Source organism: Aplysia californica, unplaced genomic scaffold, assembly GCF_000002075.1.
Source record: "Aplysia californica isolate F4 #8 unplaced genomic scaffold, AplCal3.0 scaffold00062, whole genome shotgun sequence".
Classification (NCBI taxonomy): Eukaryota; Metazoa; Mollusca; class Gastropoda; order Aplysiida; family Aplysiidae; genus Aplysia; species Aplysia californica.
In genome coordinates, this window is record NW_004797332.1 from 820,364 (window position 1) to 836,068 (window position 15,705).

The 15,705-nt window shown below is 41.2% G+C and overlaps 1 protein-coding gene across 1 annotated transcript; it reads right to left on the minus strand.

The window, feature by feature from the left end:
- Positions 1-1,250: 1,250 nt before the first annotated feature.
- On the minus strand, positions 1,251-9,104 carry LOC101848731 (E3 ubiquitin-protein ligase TRIM56-like). Its single transcript, XM_035968495.1, has 6 exons — positions 8,910-9,104; positions 7,054-7,308; positions 5,352-5,510; positions 4,059-4,250; positions 2,983-3,192; positions 1,251-1,535 (listed from the first exon to the last, which is right to left on the minus strand). Exons 1-6 carry the CDS (start codon positions 9,102-9,104, stop codon positions 1,251-1,253), a joined length of 1,296 nt encoding a protein of 431 aa, XP_035824388.1.
- Between the last annotated feature and the right edge of the window lie 6,601 nt (positions 9,105-15,705).

A 15,705-nucleotide genomic window follows, 5' to 3' on the forward strand; every position in this document is an offset into this window, starting at 1 on the left:
CAACAACAACAACAACAACAACAGCAGCAACGTCAACACAACAACAACAACAACAACAGCAACAACAACAACAGCAACAACAACAACAATAAGAGCAACAACAACAACAAAAACAACAACAACAACAACAACAACAACAACAACGACAACGACAACGACAATGACAACAACAAACATCCTGCACTTTGACAAAATAGTTCGTCCACCGTGATCTGATGATGGCCTGTAACATCCAAGAGAGAAAAGAAGTTACAAACGTTGTTAACCACCCCAGGTAACTAGCTGGGTATAGATAGAAAAGTCAATGAAATAATAGCCATCCATTTGTAATGATCACAAACGCCACAATCGCCGCAGATAGCAGCGCTTTTTTCCCTATTCTTAGTTTAGTTTTAGTAAGTGTTTTACAGCACTTGCAACACAATAAGGTCATATAAGTGCCAAAGATTAGAGGTGTTACAAGTGAGTAACAAACACAAAAAAGGAGGAGGAGAGATAAAGACGATAGATTTTTGATAGGAAAGAAGGAGCAAACCACACGAGAACACCCGCCAACCACCCACTTTCCCTATTCTGAAGTGGTGTGTTTGTCTAGCAAGACATACTTATGGGTAGCTGGTTTAACTTTCTTATAGCTTTGCTTATGACCTTGGATGATGGTTATTATACGACTGACATGCATCTGACCATTACCAAGACACACACCCACGTACACCGGTCTAAATAGATACAGTCGAACCTGCTCTGACAGTCACCTGACAAAGGCAATCACCTGTACAAACGGCCACTTCCAACTTTTCCCCTGACTTTTCATCATAATAATGACGGCTGAGAATATCGTGGAAGGAAAATAAATTAAATGAGGAAGTGCTTGATGAAGCCCACGTGGGACGCTCACTGTTAAAGATAATCAGGAAACGAAAAATGCCGTTTTCGGGACACCTGAGTAGACATAAAGGTCTTGAACATCTAGCTCTCACTGGCAAAATTAAAGGCAAACGAGGCAGGAACCCTGAGCAACCTACTTAGAGAACCTAAACAAATGGGTAACAGGGAAAGATCAGGGAAACGTAGCTTTATAAAGAACACCCGAGCAAAGGAATGAATGGAGAACCATGATCGCCGATGTCTGTCGCAGATCTGGCACTGGATGATGAATAACAATGATGACCTTGTCCAAGACGTCCATTTGACTAAAAAAATCACTTTTCTCCTCGACAATAGGAGGCCGTCTTGGACAATTTCGATAGTTAAAACAGACCTCTGCTGCTTCCTCTTGGCGTTGTTTTGCTCCGCACTGGCGTCCTGACCAAAGACATGTCCTGTTTTTGTTGACGCGGCTGTGCCCTCTTTGGCACATGGGAAGTAACCGAGGTTTTTGCTTCTGCTGATTCGGCTTGAGTTGTTTTCCTTAGACTGCCCTTGTCAAGTTTCACATCACCAAGACCAGTTGTTGTTTTGAGAAAATCTGCGGCCTTTTTATCAGTGTTGAACTTGAGAACTGTGCTGTTTGCACGGTTTGAGCGCATTCCGACCTGCTGGTTAATGAACGTAATAATGATAATAAATTTATACTGCCATTTCCATTTTCTAAAAATATGCTCAATGCGCATTACACATTCATAAAAATAGCACAATTTAAAATGTAATGGACATCATCATCATTGCCTTTTTCACCCTGCATCGGGGTATAGGCCACGGACAAACACTTTCCACCTTTCTCTATCCTGGGCTAGCCTCTTGTATAATAAGCATGTGTGTACGTAAAACATAATATTGTGTGTGTATATATATATACATATATATATATATATATATATATATATATATATATATATATATATATATATATATATATATATATATATATAAAAAATGTAGAAAGCACTACAAACTCACAAACTCTCATAATAAAACCGAAACTTGAATGGTTATAGACAGAATAAAATATTCGATCTCTAAAGATAGAATATAATACGCAAGTACGGAATCGGTACAAGGAACAGATAGTGAACGAAACTGTAGAAGCACTAAAGTGTGATCTCATATCTACAGTTCATTTAGTTCTATAAAGAGTAGTATAACGGAATTATATTATTTTCATGATTTCAGGCTTATTTCGGGGTATTGCAAAATTGCTACCAACAACAAAATACTTTGTATTAGTTTTTTTCCTTAATCTTTATGTAGATCTATATATTCTTTTTTTTTGTGGAAAAGTAGTATACCAAAGTAATATTGTCATGATTTCATGCTTATTTCGGGCTATTGCAAAAACGATGCCAAAAACAAAATGTAAGGGTTTTTTTTTGGGGGGGGGGTTTGTTGTTTTTTTTAGTTTTTTGGGGGGTAAGTGTTTTACTGCCCTCGCACCTACATAAGGTCATATGAGCGCGCGGGACACACCTAACATTTTCAGTTGGTAGGAAATTTTGAATTTTTCACGGGTGGCGGCCGAAGCCTACTCTTATCCATTATGGACCACCAAGGGATCTTTTCACGTTCGCAACTTGTACACGAGACTTCGGAGATTTTTCGCTAGGTATAGATCTTACCTACCACAAGATCAAGGGTGTAGCTGAAAGACAACAGCAAAAAGGAGCCAAGGAGTAGCAGTAGAAAGGCTGCAAAAAGAGTTAGGAGTCTAGAAGAGGGTGCAGAGGAGGTGAGGGGTGGGGGCAGAAAGAGGAGACGAAAGCAGAAGACAGAACATTGTTAGAGAATAGAAAAAGATGATTTTAGAGAAGACCATTTTCCATCGCTATCCGGATTCAAACCCGGGACCATTGAATGAGAGGCGAACACCTTAACATCTTGGCCACGAGAGGCCCCACATTAGGTTTTAAAATGTTAGATTAATTGATTTATTTATTTCTATATTCAAAATTTATTTTTAAAAACTACTTTTTTTGTTTGTTTGTTTTTTTTTTTGTTTTTTTTGGGGGGAGTAATCTCCTTATATTAAAATTTATATCCACCAACCTGGTTTTCAAGTTGTGTCACATTCTTCACGATAACGTCGAAGTTCCTTAAAATGTCCACGTCGTTACCAAACGTCATAAGAATGTCCAGGAACTGATTCGTCTTTCCTAGCGCTTGATGCGTCACTTCCGCAGTATGTCTTTGTGACGTCAAAATGGCGCGTTGCTTGGAGTAAGCTGCCTCAATATGGCGCAGAGTGTTTTCCTCCTTCTGTGAAATACACATAAGCGAAAAAAAGCAAGGACTTGGGGTTATCCAGCAGAGCTTACCCGAAATAGTTTAAAAACCTCTCTCAAATGTATGTGGAAAGTATTGGCTTTAAAATGTTTGGGGGACAATTAGTTAGTCCTGATGGTAGTGTGTACAGTGTACTCCTCTCTCCTGCTAGAGAGCGACTTCTGGTTCTTATTTAGTTAATTATCGTCGCCCGAGTACAAGAACCGTGTATCCCACAAAAACCAAATGTTAAGGGAGAAGGAAAAAACTTTGTCAATTCGTCTAATTATGTTTGTTAAAAAATTAAACTCGGAATGTTGCACTGGCTATGTTTATTAAGCTACATGTCTAAAAATTTGACACAAAATCCGCAACGTTACATTTGGTAGAAAAAAGGCACTGAAAAAGTGTTTGGGGACATAGTGTGGGTTACATGGTTGTTGTACTCAGGCGACGGTATGGACGCAGCGTTTGGCAACCTGGGCGGTATCGCACACTAGTGACAACCACTTTTCTCCTCAGCGATGGGAACCTCTCTTGGACGATTTCGACTGTACTTTAGAGAGCGACTCCAGTGATGGAGCCTGACACTTTTACGGGGTGCCCATTGGGGGGTCGGGTCGGGTCGGGGCAGTTTGCTAGCCAGATTGAGGGCGAAAAGCGGTTATCGTGACACAAGCCGATAACGATCGACTCGTCGTCTAAAAAGCAAACGCGTTTATTATAAGGCAACGAGTCGGGCGATCGACCTGAGCCGGCTCGACCCGACCAAATGGGCACCCTGTATTAACCACTGAAGGTGCTCTTATCCTTACATATCTTTGACTAGAATAACAAAGTAAGAGAAGTGGGGATCTCACCTGACGCACGAGGTCCAGCAGCCTCTCTTTGAGCTGTCTCGTTTCCTCTATGGCGTTGTCCTTGGACAGGGTCAAGGCCGACAGTTGCTCGCTTGACACTTGTCTGGCCACCTCCGCCCCCTGGCGGCAAGAGTCCACTCGGTTTTTGGCTTCCAATAAGTCGGCACGGAGATTAGGGCTCACTTTTTCCATCTGGTTTGGTGGGTAGCAAAAAAATGAAGAGATATTTTCAAAAAAAGTAGTAGGTATATCTTACAAAGAACACAAGACAAACAAGTGCAATTGTATGGGATTAACGCCCCTATCAATACTTTTGAATTTTTTAAGAGGCGGTACCTCCGATACGACTGAACCAAATAATGGTTTGAGAACCTTGAAAACTAAACAAAACGACCCGAGTTCAAGAACTGATTTGAAACAGGGCCATCCATCCCAAAGTCTAGCATCATACCATCTGAGCTAACGAAGAACCAAAGGCAAACGATGATGTGCAGACAACATTTTTTAAAATAGATGGAGAGCAAAAACCACGGCTTGCTACAATAGAAAAGAGAATACTCGCCTGGTTCGGACACACAGACCGGCACGAAAGCTGTTTTAAAAAAGAACATCACGCACGGGCACGGTTGAAGGTGGCCAAAAAACAAGACTACAGCGAACAATTATGGTACGACAACATCAAAGAATGGACTGGTTTGGGGACAAAAAGAATTCTGGACTGGACGAAAGACAGAGGGACATGGAAAAAATATCTCGACATAATCAATCTGTGCTCAGTTTCTCCCTGCAACGCAAGTTAAAGAACCACTGAGTGAGCATAGGAGTGGTAGTTGTGATTATTGTTGTTGTTGGAACAGAAGTGGAACAGATAACGTGGCTTACTGATTTCGCCCTAATGGTCAATGGTGGACAAAAAAATCCAGATGAAATCAATGACAAAATCTTTAAGAAACAGAATGAGAACAGAAGGTAAAAAGGGGCGAGAGAGAGAGAGAGAGAGAGAGAGAGAGAGAGAGAGAGAGAGAGAGAGAGAGAGAGAGAGAGAGAGAGAGAGGGGAGAGAGGAGAGAGAGGAGAGAGAGAAAGATAGAGAGAAAGATAGAGAGAAAGATAGAGAGGGGCAGAGAGAAAGGTGAGGCAGGGAAGGGGAAGGGGGATTATTCAATCGAATTCAGTGGGCTCGATGTTGTCAAGGAAATACATCAGAATGTAAATAGGGATACGTTCTAGAATAAAGAAACATCTGACTTCAAGAAAAGGTGAGATGTGCTTAAAGTCGATGTGTGGCACCAACCTGCTCGAGCCTACGACATTTGCTGTGAGACTGTACGACGCAGACGTCACACGCCGCCATCTTGCAATCTACGCACACAGTGGTCACAGTTTTGTCCGAATGTGTCGGACACAGGGCGCGTTCTGATGTCCGCTTCATCAGCTTCTCTGTGTTTTCATTCTGGGAATAGTACGACATGAAAATATCGTTAGATTCATCTTTGTCTCTGCTGACTTGAAATAAACTTCAGTACATTAAACAGGTCACGCAATTTCGAAGTAGGAGCTTAGTGAGTTTTACCAGGATACTAAGGAATAAAAAGGTGTCTACGAAAAGGATTGGGGGAGGGAGTGTCAGTTTTGTTTAGGGACTGAGATTGAGTTATTCTTCTTATTGACGTTGTTGCCTTTACAATTCCTTCCAGCAAATTTGGGTTATTTGTAACATTTGGGTGAAGGATCATAGAAAATTACCGGGGTTCTATGTTCTCAGGGAGTCGGAAGAGGGACCACGCTAGTGTTGTCACTTGGGACTTTCATTTTGCAGCCACCTTCCCCACCACGTCCTGTCCTCGACTCTCAGCCCCTCCCCATCACCCTACTCACACTCTTAATATACATACATGCAAACACATAATACACACACATAAACACACACATATACACATACTTACACACACATACATACACACACATGCACACACATACATACACACACACACACACACACACACACACACACAAACACACACACACACTCACACAGGAGCTAGGAAGGGGTTGGGGGGGGAGAAGGTCTTTGCTTTTTGTTTGTTAGATTTCGGGGTGTTTTTTGTTTGTTTCGTTTGTTTGGGTTGGTTTGTGGTGAGTTTTTTCTGTTTCTTTTGGGGGGTTGTAAGCTTTTTTCGGATTTTGGGCAAGGGTAAAATAAAACAAAATGTGTCAGGCGGGGAAGACCGAGTTCTGTGGTAAAAACAAACACATGGGTTACTAGTAACCAATAGGAGAACGAGCGATGTTTCTATCACAAGTTCATGTTGACGTCCATTTCTACTTTATGACAGGCTGGGTAAACAGTGACCACTCATCTCACTTGCGATTTGTGTATGAGTTGTGGGCGGGGCTTATGGGTTTTGAGGGATCATACGCTTCCCTCACCAGCAGCTGAAAATGTATTGTTACACATAGTTCAACAGTGGGAGGGGTCTACGTAAAATGGTCGGTAAGACGGACTACCTCACAATAATGACAGGTGGTGATTGGGTTATGACGGCTCGTCCCCATATATATTCACATATTCACTCCTTCTCCCCACATATAGACATGCACACATTTGTGTCCGTGCGCAAACACACACGCGCGGCTAAATACCCTTCATTTGAGTGAAATGTGAAGAAAAAATAACTTCAATGTGGAGGAAACTACCTACCCATAAGAACACCCCTGGACATAGCATTATAGGTATGCTTCAGGTAAAAGTACATTTTGCCCCCCCCCCCCCCCCCCCCCGCGGGGCCGATGTTTTTGTTTTCCTTTTTCCCCCAATTCATAAAACAATTATTTAGAAGAAAATAAAACAGCTTCTTTGGCGTTAGGCATCATGGCGACCGACGGAGAGAGGAGACACCCCCCCCCCCCCCCCTTTTCCCCCAAATCCCCTGTTTGGTAGAGTAAGTTCCAAATGTCAGGTTAAAGCCTCCTTTAACCGCACTCGGCGCTTTCACCTGCAACTCGTCCACGCTAATGAGGCAATGATCACGTGACGCCTTGGATCTGGTGTGGACTCGGCGGCAGTCAGGGCACAGCAGCTCCAGACAGTTCATGCACCAGGAGGTCGCCTCTACCAGCACCCGCTCCTGGCGACAGATGTCGCAAGCTTTCTCGGCTGCACGCGCAGATCTCACTTTGCTGATGGTCGTGAGGAAGTCGTTGGGAGTGAAAGTCTCCAGCCATTGGTCAACGGACGAAAGTGGCAGACCCTAGAGATGAGTTGATAAATGGGGAAGGGGGCAGTTGAGGGTGAAAGTTTCTAGTCATTAGTAGACGGATGAAAAGGACAGACCCTAGAGATGAGTTGATAAAAGGGAGGGGGGGGGCAGTCGAGGGTGAAAGTTTCTAGTCATAGGTCAACTGAAGAAAAGGACAGGCCCTGGAGATGATTGATAAAGGGGGGAGGGGGTGTTGAAAGTCTCCAGACATTGGTCAACGGAATTAACTGACAGACCATAAAGATGAATTGGCAAAGAATAAAACGTCATCAGAAGGCAGTGATGAAGAGGAGTTCGATACTTTCGGCAAAATTACCCCGATCCATTGTTGATGATGCTGATTTGGTGGATACATGAGATTTTGATTTTGGCGTGGGGTTTGTAGATAAACGAATGGGTGACAGGTGAGGTCAATACTTTTTGTGTGTGTGGGGTGGGGGGGTGGGGGGGGGCTATTTGTGGGGTTAAATAAGTTGGAGAGTTGCTGCTGGCCAGAAGGATGAGTGCACTTGTATGGCTTTTGTATGACTCTGACAGACGATAGGTGAAAATTTCAAAGCATTTATGGGAGTAGATGAATACGATGTCATGAACGAGGCAACTGGTGTGTAAATAGTAGAGCGATGGGAACGGTGGAATTATGCTTGAGAGACGGTGGTGGGGTTTATTAGTTAAGTAGATGTTTTGTTTAAGTTTTAGTAAAGATTTACGGCTCTTGCAACTGCATAAGGTCATATGAGCGACGAGAGATGAATGTCAACAGACCCAGAAATATCGGATCACAAGAGAGTGACAAACATACAAAAGAAGTAAAGGAAAATTACAATAGTAAGGGTGAGGGAAGAAAAAGCAGCAGTTCCCCCTATGTTGTTCCGGCACGGTATGAGCATGACACTGTTAAATCAACCCATTTACGTCTCTACTGTGCATAAGAACATGTTAATATCCTCCCTTTGGGAATGGTGGAAAGACACTTCAGTCAGTATCTTTCTGCCATTTTGTAGATGTTTTACGGAAATCTAACCCAATTTTGGTCATGCACGAGGGGAAAAGGGGGGTGGGTCGATAGATGAATGAATGAATTATACACCAGCCTAGATGTATAAATGGAAACATGGAGAACAGGTATTTATTTTTAATGTTGGATTTTTTACGCGCCCATCGACACAATTTTGGTCATTTAGAAAAAGGACTTCGACCTTGCCTGTCAAGACCAACCGGGCTGAGACGGAAATAACATCCCAAAGACAGACATACTCAACAAAAGTCTCCCTGCTGAAGAACAGGTCAAAGGATAGTTCGTTAACTTAGAGTTACAAAGTTCTTGATCTAGCTGACATTTTTTTGGGACCGTTTTAGCTACTACGGTCATGAAATCAGAAACTGAACGTCCTATCTTTTCAATTGAAATAGTAAGATTATTCGAAGTTGTTTCAAGATATTCAAAGAATTGCACACGAAAAAGCTTGACATGTTGTGAAACTTAAATTTTTGACGTCAAATTTCTCTAAAGCACAGAGCAGAATATAGAACTTTGTAATTCTAAAGTAGTGAGTTATAAGGATTATGGGCTAATGAAAGTGGGTATATACCTGTTTTGCCCCATCCAACTTGCGTTCACATACAGGACAACAAAAAGTCCACTCATCACGTGTTTTCTGCACGTGCACTTCAAGGCACGCGCGACACACGGTGTGCAGACATGGGAGGCTGCGGGGATCTTTCAGCTTCTCTAGACAGAGGACACATGTGTAGAAGTCGTCCGACAGCTGTGTCAGAGACGCCATACTGGAGTCGGGGAATAATAATAATAATAATAATAATAATAATAATAATAATAATAATAATAATAATAATAATAATAATAATAATAGATAGATAGATAGATAGATAGATAGATAGATAGATAGATAGATAGATAGATAGATAGATAGATAGATAGATAGATAGATAGATAGATAGCATTTGCATGGCACAAATCCCCGCTCAACAGAAAGTTATGTGCGCTTCACAATCTATACTATTACCCCAGCAGACATGGGACCATTCTGAAACAACTTCAACTTCCTGGGAACATACAGTGAAAACGACCATTTATAGACGCTGAAACACTAACATGCAAACAAAATCTTTCACTGTTTATTGCCGGGTACCCATTGCAACCTGGATGAAGTGAGGAAAATTCGTGTAAAGTGCCTTTCCCAAAGACGTTGTCGGGCCGCAGCTCGAATCCCCGAACCGGCAACCTCACGATTACGAATCCAGTAACCTTACCACTAGGCCACCGACGCCACCGACGAATAACGAGTTTGTTGTGGGGGAATAGGAAGAAAATCTAAATGATTGACTCAGGGTCATACCTGTTTAATACAATTCAAGATGAAAGAAAAAGAAGAATATTTTTAGTTAGCCTTTAATTAAACCTTTCATTGTTGAGACATATACAGAGCTACGTTTGGGCAGACTAGACAGAATGTTAATTTAAGAGAGATTTTCATTACAGTCATATTATAGTTTTCCTTATTTCAAAATAAACAACTGCACCAGTTTGTATTACATCTTCTAAGACTTTGCCAATAAACCAGTGGAAAATGTTTAAAGAATCAGTTTGGGAGACCCAAAATGAGCACACACGTCTACACAGCAGTCAAGGAATTATAGTAATATATTATTATGTGAGGCTGCGGGGTGGAATCAGGCTCTCGTCATAATAATCAAAGTGAAGAAAACTGCATTTTTCCGCAGGCTCGTGAATTTTTATCAATTTTTTAAATATTTTTTTTTGGCTCAACACTTTTCATGCCCATTAAAGAACTCATTCCTGTGTGGATTTTTCTGAAAAGCGTTGATTAAAGGCACAAACATGCAAATTTTCAGTTTCCACGGACTCTTAAGCTAGGGAAATAACTAATCTTTGGCGGCCATTTTCTCACTAATTTTACCTCTGAAAACAGGTGACCCCACCTCTTTCATTCGCAAATATCTCGACTTGTATTGGAGATAAATGGATTTTTTTTTTCATCCAAATAAAGACAACTGAACAAACTTTAAGATAACACCAATGACTCTACATGCCTAAAAATTGACGGGAGCCTGATTCCACCACGCTGCCTCACATATGTGTTTTTACGCCCCCATAGACACAATTTTCTCATTTTGGAGGCAGCCTCCGACCACCCCGGGCTGAGAGGGATACAACATCCTAGTACAAAGACTGAAATCCTTTATTTAAAAAATTCTCTCCTCTCAGGATCCGAACTCCGGTTTCCTGCGTGTGACAGCGAAGCCCCTATAATTGCTACACCACATACTTTGGTACTGGAGTCTCAAACTCACGGCGTGAAGTGGGAAAATATGAGAGAAAAAATTAAATGGTTGATGCGTAGTTCTGTATACACCTGTTTAACTTGATTCAAGATTATACGAAAAGAAGAACAGTTAGTTCATCTTGTGTATAAAATTCTGCAAGATTGAAACAAACATAACCTTTGCTAAAACATTGTTAGTATCCTCCTCCTCCTCCTCTTCCTCCTCCTCCTCTTCGTTGCCACTGGCTTCAGTGTTTTCACAATCTTCAATAGCAACATCACCATTACCCTTCCTTTTACATAGTATCAAAACCGTAATTAGCAGCAGTACCAAGAACGAAAACAAGAAGCGATTGAAAAAAAAAATAATTTGGGGAAAAAAGCTTAGGAAAAAAAGTGCTTTCGTCACACCAACAATGTCCTCTTCAAAAGAATAGCGAAGAAAATAATCAACAACATAATTTATTTATTACAAACAAAAATGACTATGGCATCAGCAGCAGCAACGACATTAGCAAAACTCACATTCAAAGTCTCAGCAACTACTTTTCTATCCCCAGCAGCTCACTTTAGCTTCCAAAACATGTGTATCCATCAGGAACCAGATACATTCATAATAATTCACACACTTTGTACGAGCGGGTAGTCAGAAGGTGCCACTGGTAGATTCTACTTCTTGTCTTTCCCTCTGTTGTTTCTGTATATTATTTGTCTTGCTTGTTCCCCGTACTGTGACCTTTATTGTGTCGATGTTCTGTTCTTCTCTTTACCCAAATTCAAAACGCAAATTTGTACAGGAAAGGAACAGTATGCTTGAGCAGAGCAAGAACGAAAGGGACCAGGCCTTTTATCTTGTACGCTCAACAATGTTTTGGTGCCAGGGAGTCAGAGACTTGCATAGCCATTTATTTAATCTTTCAATTCATTATCAAGGCTTAGAAGGTTAACTTCGCGATCCAGTTCATTTGCAGAATTCATATCTCTGGATCCTGAGGAACGCCAACACTAGCCTTTTCGTCGAAGTAAACTTGCACGACTATTTCTTGATAAGGACCTTGATAAAGCCACCGAAAGGTACTGCAATCTGCATGTTAGTTCTCTGAGCTGAATATAAAGGGTGAGAGTTAACTTTGACCCCTTATTAGGAACTCATTTGACCTAGTGCGCAAAGCCGGGTCCCCCCTCCCCCCTCCTCCCCTCTTTGTTGCGACAGATTTATTGTTTCACCATACATTGGTAAGTTACCTGTGTTATATCTCGCTACACTGAGTTACTGAGTTGTCCGTGAATAATAGTGAATATGCCCCGATTGATTCAGTATCAGACTAACAGCCGGCTCCTAAAAGATCTAAATCCTGTCGATGTCGACGTAAAGCTTACAACTGCTGCTTTGTCTATCTGTCCGTCTGTCTTTCTTTTTTTTTGTTTATCTGTCTGTCTGTCTGTCTGTCTGTCTGTCTGTCTCTCTCTCTCTCTCTCTCTCTCTCTCTCTCTCTCTCTCTCTCTCTCTCTCTCTCTCTCCCTCTCCCTCTCTCAGTCCTATGTTTTTATGTCTAAGAGGAGCCCACTTATTCAGCAGAGATCTTAGCTCCACTTTGTACCTGCCTACCATGTCAAAGTCATTGGCACTTTTCACAGTTCATTGCTATAATTAATTTTATTTTCGTCCTGCATATGTTAGTGATTTGCGTCTCTGCTATGTTTTGGGGTGTTCCCAGCTTCGAGATTTTGATGCTGAAGTTCACCATTGCCTATTTACAGGCGTGTAAAGGTCAACTATTTTTGCTACTACTACTACTACTACTACTACTACTACTACTACTACTACTACTACTACTACTACTACTACTACTACTACTACTACTACTACTACTACTACTACTACTACCACCACCACCACTACTACTACTACTACTACTACTACTACTACTACTACTACTACTACTACTACTACTACTACTACTACTACTACTACTACTACTACTGCTGCTGCTGCTGCTGCTGCTGCTGCTGCTGCTGCTGTTGCTACTGCTGCTGCTATTACTACTACTGCTGTTGCTGCTGCTGCACTCATTTGATAGGCAATGCATGTCCATTCCAATAATGTTAATACATTCCAATGCAGGCGCAGACATACTTTTAAGCTTCTTTTATTTCACAGAATTCCTGAGTAGGAAGCATGAACAATGAAAAAAATATTTGAATTGATGAACTGGTCCACAACTTGAAAGAGAGAAGGAGAATGACAGAGAAAGAGAGAGAGAGAGAGAGAGAGAGAGAGAGAGAGAGAGAGAGAGAGAGAGAGCACCCCTCCCCCCAGGGCTGAACGTCACTCTTCTCTAGAAGCTAAACTATCTGTTTCTCTGTTCATTTACTGTCTAAAACTTCAGTGAGCAGGCATGATTTCATTGCACAGGGAAACGTTCCATGAGAGTCTGGGGTGTCAAAAGTTTTGAATGGCATTCCGTTGTTGAAAGACAGATCATCTGCCAAGGTACCTGAAAACAGAAAAACAAAGAGAGAATTGGTTGAAAATCACAAACATGTACATATGAAAGGGCCACAAAACATGGACAAGGAACACAGTTTAGATGGTCTCAAGTGTTGAAGGATATGTTCGAGGGAAAATGGACTTCGCCGATAAATCATCTTCTTTTGAAATTAGCCTATAGATTTTTTAATCTTCTTTGTTTCCAGATGGGCCATTTCGTGAAAATGTCAACCAAATTGTGAAAACTGAAATATTACTAGATCTATGTACCAACAATAAGACAATAGAATTGTAGATATATACGAGAATCATCCAAAATTTACTAATTTCATTAGGATTTTTTGTTCACCTCGCTTTCTTTAGCATGTTGCAGTTTTTAGCCATCATTATAAAAACACACATTTGAACATTTGCCCTTCCCATTTTTCATGCACTGGTTAAATTTCAGTATATTTCTGACATTGCAATTTGAAGCTTAAAGTTAAGGAGGCTGGTAAATATTTTGTCCAATTTTTTTAAACAACATTTCAGAACTCTCCGATAGACATGTCACTCTGTCACACAAATTTTCCAAAACGTTTTGTCATAAAATATACATTTTCCTTTCAGTTTCTTTGCATTCAAGATATACCCTTCTTGAAACCATTGTCAGCTTTGCTCCACAAGTTCCCATATGTCGAAAAATAAGAGAAATACGAGTGCCTGTCTGACAAATGAGTATGACGAACTGACTGTGACGGACTGACATTTCACTGCGGGCCATCTCTAAATTCTAAAACAAGAAATGCTAAAGGGTTCCCTCGCTTAATTGAGAACATCCACTACTCACTAATTAGTTTAAGGGGACGGGATACACCTGAACGTTATGTCGTGAAAATAGACTCTTACACGTTCATCCATCCTATTCACGCATGAAAGGACTGGAATAAGAAATCCCATTGCTTTAGCAAAGCTCTGGTATTGGCAAAGGTATTCCAGCAGGTAGAAGTCATATTTTCTAGCAAAAACGAATGGAAAATGATACCTTACAATGGCCGGCATTGTTTGTCGTGAGAAAGTTATTTCCATAAGACGCGCCTGATTTTCCGAAGCACAGTGACGATTTTTAGTCACTTTTGTGCGCACTGGAAGTTCATATACATGTACATCTATGAATTGATGCTGTATCACGGACATATTGTGACTTCAACTTATCCCGCAAGACGTAATTATGTCTTTGTCGTGAATGATTTACCAGAGGTTATTTCCATAAGATTTTCTGCAGTAGAGTTATTTCTGGTTCACATTTTATGTAATTTACACGCTTTAATCATGATTTATTTAGCTTTTGATGTTGTTGGATGAGATAAATTAAACAGCAACGCATGTCCTTTTTTGCCAAAAATGTGACTTACTGGCCTAATGACTTTGAATTGGGAGTGATATTTTGGTTTTTCACGACATGGTCTTTATTGTGAACGTTTTATCTGTCTCTGGCTTTTTTCGTGAGTTGTATGTCTTTTCCAGTGTTCTTTTTTGTTGTGTTAGATCCCACGCTTGGTATAGTTGAGGGAGATCATGTCTTGCTGTTTTTATCATAAGATCCAGACGCTCAAACACTAACAAACTAACAAGATCTTTCGCTGTCTATAGCCAGGTACCCATCCCCACCTGGGTGAAGTGAGGAAAATTCGTGTAAAGTGCCTTTCCCAAGGACACAACGTCAGGCCCTTGACGGGATTCGAACCCTCGACCTTGCGGTTGCGAGTCCGAGAGCCTGACCACTAGGCCACCGACGCCACTATGGGAACTATGTGGAGCAAAGCTGACAATGGTTTCAAGAAGGGTATATCTTGAATGCAGAGAAACTGAAAGGAAAATGAGAACGAACCTTTGTATATTTTGTGACAAAAACCTTTTTTGAAAAAATGGAGAAATGGTATAGGTTTAACGCCCCTATCAACACTGTTAGGTTATTTAAGGGGCGGGACCTCCAAGTTGAACGTCCGTCTCCGATAGGACCGAGCCAAGTGGGAACTTCGTGTAAAGTGCCTTTCCCAAGGACACAACGTCGGACCGTGCTGAGGCTCGAACCCCCAAACTCGCAATCTCACGATTACGAGTCATGTAGCCTAACCACTTTTTTGGAAAATTTGTGTAGGTTAATATAATATTAGAAAGAACAGTAGCCTAGCCTACGGTACTCATTGTTTGTGATCTTCCGTTGGTTTCAGGCTGTGCACCTGGGACAGAGGCAGGATTGTGGTACAACAACTGCTCCTACTACTACTACTACTACTACTACTACTACTACTACTACTACTACTACTACTACCATAATATTTGCTACTACAACCACAACGTAGCCTACTACTGCAACTACCACTACTACTACTACTTCTACTACTATAACTACTACCACTACCACAGCAACTATTCATTGTGTTTCATTCTTTTTAAGGTCTGGGATTAGCCAGGAATCAAAATGAGGAGAAGATACACACGTTTCCCGTTTGAATGTGGAAATCAATTTTGTCGTTTGATTGACGTTGACGTCTTGCTCGATTAAGAAATCACTCAAAATTTCGTCGATTTACTCGAACAAGAGTC

Excerpts from the sequence above, each read along its gene's own strand:
- LOC101848731 (XM_035968495.1), bottom strand. The coding sequence starts at position 9,104 with ATGGCGTCTCTGACACAGCTGTCGGACGACTTCTACACATGTGTCCTC. Across the intron at positions 4,251-5,351 it reads AATGTCGTAGGCTCGAGCAG|ATGGAAAAAGTGAGCCCTAA; the intron begins GTTGGTGCCACA and ends CCACCAAACCAG. Across the intron at positions 3,193-4,058 it reads TGCTGGACCTCGTGCGTCAG|AAGGAGGAAAACACTCTGCG; the intron begins GTGAGATCCCCA and ends TGTATTTCACAG.